Raw genomic sequence first — 9,486 nt, 5'->3', positions numbered from 1 at the left:
GCCTAGAATCCCCCAGTGAGGGGCTGGGGTGTGGCTCAGTGGTAGAGCCCCTGCCTAGAATCCCCCAGTGAGGGGCTGGGGTGTGGCTCAGTGGTAGAGACCCTGCCTAGAGTCCCCCAGGGAGGGAATAGGGCATGGCTCAACAGTGCACCCTAGTTCCCGGCACTCTGGCGAGTCAATGTGAGCTGCTATGTGGATACAGGGAATTGCATCTGTGTACTTTGTAAGAGCACCAAGTGTCAAAGAGCCATCTCTCTAGACCTTCAAAATTAATTTCTAAAACTAGCTTTAAAGTGATATTCACTTGTTGTTGCTGCTACTATTGTAATGAGACAGGGTCTTATGTAGCCCAGGCCAGTCCTGAACACAAGCAGAAGATAACCTTAAACTGGTCCCCATGTCTCTGCCTCCCAGACGCTAGGAGTACAGGCATGGAACACGGTTCCCAGTTTATGCAGCGTCAGAAGGGCAACCCAGGGCTTCATGCTTCCTAGGTAACTATTCTACCAACTGAGCTACATTCCCAGCCCTTGAAATTGATTTATAATAAATAAACAAATAAATAAGCAAACAAAGTTTTAAAATGATAATCTGAATTATTTAGATTCAGCTAACAGGTTGAAACTTCGACACCAGAAGCAGCTCCAGACACCCGTGCTCTGGGTCTAGCGGGGTCTGGGGGACACTGCTTTACACACAACACCCAAGGATGCTGACGTGGGGACTGCCACCCCTGCCTGTACTCACCGACTCAAAGTCAGAATCAAAGGTAATAGCAGACAGACTGTCATCTCCCTGGAAGAAATGCACACAAGGTCACTGGGAGGCAGCCGCTCAGGTGCGTCAGTCCTAGTAGCACACTGCCTGTCTGAGCTGCTGCAGCACACCCCAGTGGACCGGCACGAGGAAAGCTTGGGGCATCTCCATCCTGCAGCAACGATGTACCCTAATAGTCAGAGAGGAGGGTGTGGGAGCAAGGGGATTCCCAGTCAGCAAGGGGACCTGGATTCCATCCAGATCCAGTGCTAGTGGGGAAACACAGGTGAATCCCTAGGGCTCACCGACCAGCTAGCCTAGCCTACCTAAGGCGTTCTAGGCCACCCCCTCAACAAAAGGGGGCACGTGACACCCCTCCAGCCTCCATTCACAAACACACACAGGAAGAGGAGGGAGGTTGGAGTAGGGGTGAATGAAAAGGTTCTGCTTGGCCGGGGGGTGGGAGGCTAGGGGGAGGACATACCCATAGAAGTATGGTGGGTTCTCAGGTCAACTGTGTGCCTGCCTTTGGTAAGAGTTCTCAAGTCAAGAGAAGCAAGCCAGTTTTCACTGTTTCAGCACCAGAGTCACTCTGCTTCTATTTAAAGGATGCTGAGTCTCTCTGCCCATCTCCTGGCAGAGTAGTTTTGCATATATACCTTTTAATCTCATGCTTTCTATTTAAAGATATGTAAACTTTATTTGTGTGTGTCTGTACATGTGCACGTGTATACCAGAAGAGGGTACGGGATCCCCGGAGGTGGCCTTCCAGGCAATTGTGAACTGCCTGACACGGTGCTGGGAACAGAACTCCGGGGCTCTATCTGGCTGCTCATTTGTGTATGCGTGCCTGCGTGTGCATGCTTGTGGAGGTCTGAAACAGACTCTGTGTCTCCCTTCGGACCTTTCCACTTTGACCTAGGCTCTCTTGCTAAACCCAGAGTTCATCAGTCTGGCTAGTCAGGTTGCCCAGGGGCTTCCCCTGCCTTCAGCTCCTGAGCATTCGGATTACAGGCAGCAGTCTGCAGTCCCCACATGGCTTTGATGGCTTCGGCAAGCATTTTATCCACTGAGTCCAATAATTAATTTGTTTATTTGTTTCCTAACATCCCGTTCAAAGTCTTCCCCTACCAAGTCCCACCCTTAGTTGGGGAGGTTTTAACTTAAAGGTCTGGAGATGTAGTTCAGTGGGAGAGCCCTGTGACGGATGTGCTGCGGGGGGGGGGGGGGGACCGGCGGGTGGCTCAGTGGTAGAGCACTTGCTTGGGCTGAGAAGCTGAGTGCTTGCCTAGACTCTCCCAGTGACCCAGCTGGGGAGGCTCATCTATGTGGATCTAGCCTGACATGAGGGTTTAAGTGCCCAGCAGCACCCAGAAAACAAACAGAGATGAGGGGGTAGTTACTGGGGGCAGTTTCTGAAGGTGGTGTTGAGACCCCGAGCTCTGAAACGAGGCAGATCTTGGAAAGCCTCGTGCAGAGACAAATAGGAAATCCCAGCTGCTCTCTGCTGCCCAAAAGCTTGGTCCTTCAGTCTGTTGTGGAACCTTCCACGGGCGTCCCTTGGACCCTTGAAAAACATAGTTCACCCTGGCCAGGTATCTGCCTACCTCCCTTAGTGCCCTTCTAAATCTCAACCCCAAGAGTTTGCTTTCCCGCATGCTACTTTCTCTGTCCTTGCGGCCTTTACATTTGATGTTCCCGCTGGCTCTAAACCTGTTCCAAACTTCTTTTTGAGATTGGGGACATCAGCCTATTGCCCTATCCTATAACCACCGCTCCCCCTGCCCCCCGGAAAGCACAAAGTTCACTCGGTACCGACACGCACTCGGAGAGCGAGAGAGGCACGCCTCTTTCCGAGATGCCTCTCGGACCCGTGCAGGACTAGCCATGGGGGACGGTGTGGGCAGGCCTTCCCCCTAGCTCGGGATCGCTTCGAGGCGTCGCCGGACGGCAGCTCACCGCAACACTTACGAGAAGAGCTTATCGCCGGTCGGCCTCGGCCTCAGACACGCAGCGCGTGCAGGAGGGCGCAGTCCCGGGGGCTTCCTGGAAGTAGTGGCCTCCGCGAGCGCAGGCGGGAGCTAGAGGCTGCTGGGGCGCGGGCACGGTGGCGGCCGACGCCCGGAGCTGGCTCTTGTGCGGTAACAATCGGCCTGCCGGAGCTGGCTGCCACCGTGCGCCCTTCCTCCCTCCGCCCCAGGGCTCCTTACCGTCTCCGAGGCCAGATCTGTGGTGCCCAGGCTCATAGCGGCAGCGCTGCGCGGCCTCCCTAGTCCTGCGAGCTCGGCCCTCAGCTTGGGAGGCCTGCCAGCCGCCCTGGTACCATGGCAACCGTGCCGCGGCCACAGGGCCCCGGATGTGGTCCTTCCCCCGGAGCCCGACGAATCCTGTGCACGCGCAGAGTGTGCGCGAGCGAGGGGCCAACAAAGCACTCTCCCGGGGTTGCACTGCGCAGTCGCACCTTGTTTCTTGCTTTTTGTTTGTTTTGGGGTTTTGTTTGTTTATTTATTTTTGGTTTCTCGGGTGTGCAGGAATTGAACCTTTGGCCTCCCGCAGGCAAGGCTAACTTTCTACCTCGGAGCCATGCTCTCAGATCCAACTTCAGGAGCCCGAGTTGGATTTCCACAGACAGTGGCTGCAACTATGTAGTCCAGTGGGTAAAGGTTCCGAGGGTCGCCATGCTGAGTGGAAGCAGAGGGCACAGTGTAAGGTTCCATCCTTAACGATAGGCAAGATTTGAGATTGAGGACATCAGTCTACTTACACGTTTGTTTTTCCTGTAAAGAAGCTGAGATGTTGGGGGCCAAAGTGACTCCTTAATTGTTAGACCTGGGGCATGGAGCCTTGAGGACGAGACTGCTCATGGGCCAGCACCAACTGCCTTAAACCCTCAGCTGATGGTTTGTTATCACAAGCCTCTCTGAACTCTCCAGGATCCTGTGGCTTTTCCTACCCAGGTCAGATGGGGAGCACTTCCCTGGTGGCCCAGCAGGCCAGTGAGAGGTGCAAACAGTGTATCATATGCCTTGTGTGTGTGTGACAGAGAGAGAGAAAGAGAGAGAGAGAGAGAGAGAGAGAGAGAGAGAGAGAGAGAGAGAGACAGTCAGACAGAGATTGATTTAGTCTGCTGCCTCCTCAGTGCTGGGGTTACAAATATATACCACCATAACCCGCTTTCCTTATTTTATTGTTCCACCCCATCCCATCTCCTCCATGGGTTCTTGTACCTGAACTCAGGTCCTTAGACTTACTATTCCACAGCACGCGTTCAGTTTTTGAGTAAACAGCTCTCTGCAACCGGGTGGCATTGCAACATTAAGCTCAATACAAGGTTTCTCCTGGGAGGTTTTCTTCTTGTTTGTGTAAGGGCCCATGATTTGCCAAATAACAACACCCGGGACTCAAATAGTATGTAAACGCAAAGAGTGTTTTATTCTGCAGAAGTCCAGCATGCTGGGGTCTCCCATTACCAAAAGACAGAGAAAGAGACAGCCAATTGAACTCGCAATGCCCGATTTAAAGCATATTGGAATTCCAGGGTAGATGAGCGTTATCTTTATCTCTAGGCATTCTGGAACTCTATCCCAAAAGATATTTTTATTTCTGTGTTTTTGTGTGTGTGTGTGTGTGTGTGAGAGAGAGTGATCTCAGGGCTGGGGACCAAACTCTGGTTCTCGGGAAGAGTAGGAGGTATTCTTTACCACTGGCTCATTTCTCTAGTCCCCAATGGCCTACTTTTAATCTTTATCACTAGAAGAGCATGCTGAAGTTGCGAAGAGCTGGCAGCAATGGATGGATGGCAGAGAGAAGGCAAGAGGGGAGAGAAGACTGGGGCTGTGAAGAGCCACAGAAGAAATGCAGGCTTTGGTGACTGGAGGGTCCTGACACTCTAGACCCAGTATAGCGCGGCTCGCTGTGGGGACCGAGGGTTTTAGCACCGGGGATTCCGTGCTGATCTGCCGGCTGCTGCCCACACAGTACACTAAAGCTGAACGCAAGGGTTAGAGGAGCACACAGATACCGGGGACCTTAAAAGCGAAGACACGTGGCCTGAGGGCCGCGAGGCCCCGCCTCCTAGCGAGTAGCCACGCCCACACCCAGCCCGCCTCGGGGGCGCTCCGCCCACTGCCTGCGTGGGCACGTACCATACGGCGTCCTGGCGGGGGCCGACAGTTCCGAGAGATTGGTACAGTGTGAAAATCCCAAACTGCACCCAGCTGGAGTGCGTGGACATAGTTTGAACCTTAGAGGTGATAGGACCGGCAGAGTCATCACCAGCCTCCAAGCACGTCGACCCCGCTTTTTTGCGCTCCCCCCCCGTGTCCGTCACGTGGTACTGACTTAGGGCGGGGCCTGTGGAGACGGACCAGAGCTGGGAGAGGAATCTGCGTCACTGAGGGGCGGAGCCTGTAGCAAAGTGGAGAGAAACTTCCGTCGGGGGCGGGGCCTTAGGGGGCGGGGCCTCGCTGCCCGCCACGAAATTAGGTGGGGTGGGACTTGAAACTGGAGGGGTGGAGCCAATTCCTGCTGAGGGGCAGGGCCTGTGCTGATGTGGGGCGGGGCTCGCGGTTGCGTGGGGCGGGGCTCGCGGTTGCGTGGAGCGAGCTCTGAAATGGCAGGACCTAGGGAGGGCGGGGCCTCAGCCAGTGTGAAGCGGAATTTGCGGAGGCGAGGGCGGGGCCTGCCTTAGACACCGGAACCACAGCGGGTGAGGCGCACGCAAGCCGGGGGGTCGAGATCCTGGTAAGGCGGAGTTCGAACTTCGGTAAGGCAGCCTAGTGGTGCATTTTGCACTCTCGGGCCTAGTTTCCTTAGCGGAGGGATGCGGGGGCGGGATTAGAACCCCAAGCCAACTCGCAGTCGGGGAGAGCGCACCTCTTACTCGGATTTGGGAGGTACGGATGTCGGGGTCCAGACAGCCTTGTAGGGCCGACAGATACCGGAATCATTGATCTCCAAGATGCATATTTCTGTCCTGAGGAGACACTTAGGTGGAGTACGCGGGATTGTCACTTGCAGCCTCTACCGTCTTGAGGTGTGACACCCACCTTCCCGTGCACTCCTCCGTGGCTGACAGGATTGTCTCATCCAGGTTTCTCTTGACCGTTGGGAACAGATTTTGGGATCAGGTGCCTGGATGAACAGTCTCCTGCACACCTGGCTGATCCCCTGACTGTTCTCCTCGAAGGTTAATAGGCAGCTGCACCCCACCCCACTCCACCAAACCCCCAAGTTAACAGACTTTGACCCTAAAGATCTTGTGGCTCTGATTAACCTGTCCTCACCCAAGTGCAGTTGCCAGGACTCGATCCTCTTGCTCAGGTTCCCCTGGACTTGAGCTTAGCATGTTTGTCGACTCAAGAGTTCTGGTCCACGTGAAGTTGTCCGGGCCCCTCCCCCATCCTAACAGGCATTGAAGGCTGCTTGTAACTAGGGTAGCTGGTGTCCGAAGCCAGATCTGAAGCTGACCTCTTGCTTCCTCTGTAGGAACTACTGGCCTGATCATGGACCCAGAATGCTCCAGGCTCCTCCCAGCTCTCTGTGCTGCTTTAGCAGATCCCAGACAGCTGGTGGCAGATGACACCTGCTTGGAGAAACTGCTGGACTGGTTTAAAACAGTGACAGAGGCAGGTGAGGACATGGCTTATAGAATTGTCCATCTACATGGTGTCTTTACTTCATCTCTTTGATGCTCTGTGGCTGATGAGGTAGAGTGGGAATGGAGTCCCAGGGCCTGACCTGAACTGTGGAGTCATGTATTGACACATTTCAGGCTTCTGCTGCTGTCCAGTGCACACTAGGAGTTTGTAGAGCACGAGCCCACATTGTTTTGCTGTCTTCATTGTATTTTGCTTGTGTTGAAGAAGTTAGATCTCTGGGTGGATGCAGTGGGACATGTCGTCTAGAAGCCAAGACAAGAGGACTTTAACAGCCCTACATTTTCAGTTCAAGGACAGACAGAGTTAACATCCTTACTGTGTGGGGGTGGACCTTAATTTAATGACTGGCATTGTTGTATGTGTTTTCATCTCCCCTCCCCCCTCCCTGGGAAACAGGGTTTCTCTGTATATCCCTGGCTGTCCTGGAACTCACTTTGTAGACCAGGTTGGCCTGGAACTCAGAGATCTGCCAGCGTCTGGCTCCTGAGTGCTGGGGTTAAAGGCGTGTGCTATCATGAGTGAGTACCTGTGCAAAATGGAAGTTTTCCCTCTCCTGATTGGTTGGTTGATCATGGTCTTCAGGCAGGTTCCATAAGTCTTGTCATTAATTCCTACCTTCATTTCTCCTTTGACTTATCCTGTTCTTTTTCTTTTCTTCTGAAGCATGTTCTAATGTAGTCCAGGCTGTCCACAAACACTACATAGCCAAGTCCGTGTGTGCATCTGAATGCTGGGATGGTAGGTGTGTACCGTCACACCCTGTTTGTATTGGATGCTGAGGATGGAGTCAGGACTTCCTGCAGAGTAACCGAGCCCTCTATCCACTGAGCTGCAGCCCCAGCCTTTTCCTTTGGTGTTTTGTCTCGCCTGTTTTCTAAGTTTCGGAATTTAAAATGATTTAAAAGTAACATGTTAGTTGAGTCCTATAAGGCGTTCTGCATTGTATGTTTGGCATTAGGTTTTGTATTTGTTTATTTTGCTTTTTGAGACAGGGTTTCCTCTATGTATCCCTGGCTGTCCTTATCTTTCTCTGTAGACCATGCTGGCCTTGAACCCTTGAACTTAGAGATCCTTCCACCTTTACCTCCTGAGTGCTATGATTAAAAGAGTGTGCCAGTGCACCTGACCTAGTGTTTTCGTATATGTGTGACACGTGTGTGCGCGCGTGCGTGTGTGCGCATGTGTGTGATACGTGTGTGTGTGTGTACATAGGAAGGTCAGAGCAGGACATTAGCCATCTTCTACGGTAAGTCTCCATCCACCTTATTGCCTTGAGGCAAGGTCTGTTATTAAACCGAGGTTACAGGAGGCTGGGCAGGCCAGGAAGCTCTTGGGATTCACTAGTTAGGATTAGAGGCTTGCACAGCGATGCCCGGTCTTTTATATGAGTGCTGGGGATTTGAACGCAGGTCCTCATGATTGAAGAGCAGGCACTGTTAACCACTGAACCATCTTGTGTTCTGGAGGCAGGGTTCATCTGTGTAGCCCTGGCTGGCCTAGACTCACTGTGTAGACCTGGCGGGCTTCAGAGGGCTACTTGCCTCTGCCTCCATGTGCCATGTTTAATTGTGTGTGCCACCACATTTGACCTGCATGTATTCCTAAACGGCTTTGTTGAGATATAGTTTACATGCCACAGAGTCCACCCAGTTAAAGTGTACCAGTTCAGCAGGGCATGGTGGCACACATCTGTAATCTCAACACTTGGGAGGCCAAGACAGGTGAGTTGCTACATGTTTGAGGCCAGCCTGGGCTACATAGTGAGTTCAGGGCTAGCCTAGGCTTGTATAGTTCAGGGTCAGCCTAAGTTACGGAAGGACACTCTATCTTGAAAGTGTATATAAAATAAAATAAATGAATAGAAAATGAAGTCTACCAGTTGAGTGGGTTTTAGTCAACGTAAGGGGTGTGTGGTCTCATTATGTAACAGGTTTGCTCCCAGCATAGCTAGGAAGGCAGTCGTTCCTCCCACCTCTCCCAGTTTCCTGCAGTTTTTAAGATGTCCAACATGATAGAACTGAGATTATTGGTGCAGGCTTATTAGCCCAGGTACTTGGGACTAAGGCAGGTGGATTGTGAGTTTATGGTCTGGGCTACACAGTGAGTTCAAGGCAACTTAGTAAAACCCTGTTGAAAGCAAAAGAGATAGAGCCGGCAGCCAGGTACGGCAGAGCATTTGGGAGGCAAAGGTGAGAGGATTAGGAGTTAATGGCTAGCCTCAGCTACATGGCAAATTCAAGGCTAGCCTGGATTAGGAGAACTTGTTTCAAAAACACCAACCAACAAACAGAAAACAAATTCAAAATCAGTAACAACTGAAGAGAGGGGCTGGGGTGTAGCTCAGAGGGTGAGCACTCGCCTACCAGGCATGACGTCTTGAGTTCAGTCCCTAGCAACTGGCCCTTCCTCTCCCAATAAAAGAAGAAAGCCAGGACCAGGCTTGGTGGCACACTCCTTTAATCCCAGCACTCAGGAGGCAGAGGCAGGCTGACCTCTGTGAGTTCCAGGCTAGCCTGGTCTATAGAGCAAGTCCTAGGACAGCCAGGGGTACATAGAGAAACCCTGTCTTGAAAAACAAAAAAGAAAAGAAAAGAGAAAAGCTAGGCATGGTGCTACATCCCCATAATCCCCGAATTTAGAAGGTGGAGCAGGAGGCTCAGGAGCTCAAGGCCAGACTCAGCTACCTAACAAATTCAGGAATAACATGGGTTACAGGTAAGCCTCAAAAAACCCCAAAAATACCGCACGTGCTGAAGGGACCAGTTTTCATGCTTGCCCATTAGAATGGCTTTCACACTTCACATCTGCTGTGTTCTTGGCCATCTGTCCGGTAAGTGTTTCTCAGAGGTGTGTAAAAATCTTGCCCTGAGACTGTATATTCAACTTGGTTTTGCTTTTGTTTGTTTGTTTTTGTTTTTTTGGAGCTTTGTCTTTAATGGCTCCTTATTTATTTCTTTTCTGTCTTTCTTTTTTCCTTCTTTGGTGATACTAGAGGTTGACAAGTATTTTATTGCTGAACCACTCCCCAGCCCCTCACTGGGGGATTCTAGGCAGGGGCTCTACCACAGAG

The 9,486-nt window shown here is 52.1% G+C and overlaps 2 protein-coding genes across 3 annotated transcripts in view; one reads left to right on the top strand and one right to left on the bottom strand.

The window, feature by feature from the left end:
* Positions 1 to 3,059, bottom strand: part of Iqce (IQ motif containing E) — a 35,040-nt gene extending 31,981 nt beyond the window's left edge. The window contains exons 1-2 of the mRNA XM_028756016.1: positions 2,967 to 3,059; positions 748 to 795 (exon numbers count right to left, since the gene is read on the bottom strand). Of these exons, the coding sequence (XP_028611849.1) occupies positions 748 to 795; positions 2,967 to 3,002 (84 nt within the window). The 5' untranslated portion in view covers positions 3,003 to 3,059. The remainder of the gene's footprint in view (positions 1 to 747; positions 796 to 2,966) is intronic.
* A 2,373-nt stretch (positions 3,060 to 5,432) lies between these two features.
* Brat1 (BRCA1 associated ATM activator 1) overlaps positions 5,433 to 9,486 on the top strand; it is a 14,507-nt gene continuing 10,453 nt past the window's right edge. Inside the window, exons 1-2 of one of the 2 annotated variants that reach the window (XM_028756104.1) lie at positions 5,433 to 5,499; positions 6,244 to 6,387. In XM_028756104.1, coding sequence (XP_028611937.1) covers positions 6,261 to 6,387 — 127 coding nt within the window. In that variant the 5' untranslated portion in view covers positions 5,433 to 5,499; positions 6,244 to 6,260. Of the gene's footprint in view, positions 5,522 to 6,243; positions 6,388 to 9,486 lie in introns of both variants that reach the window. The other variant, XM_028756103.1, reaches the window with a different exon arrangement.

Source organism: Grammomys surdaster, unplaced genomic scaffold, assembly GCF_004785775.1.
Source record: "Grammomys surdaster isolate TR1022 unplaced genomic scaffold, NIH_TR_1.0 126109, whole genome shotgun sequence".
Taxonomy (NCBI): Eukaryota; Metazoa; Chordata; class Mammalia; order Rodentia; family Muridae; genus Grammomys; species Grammomys surdaster.
The sequence above is the reverse complement of the archived record's forward strand: the minus strand, read 5'-3'. Positions and strand labels throughout refer to the sequence as shown.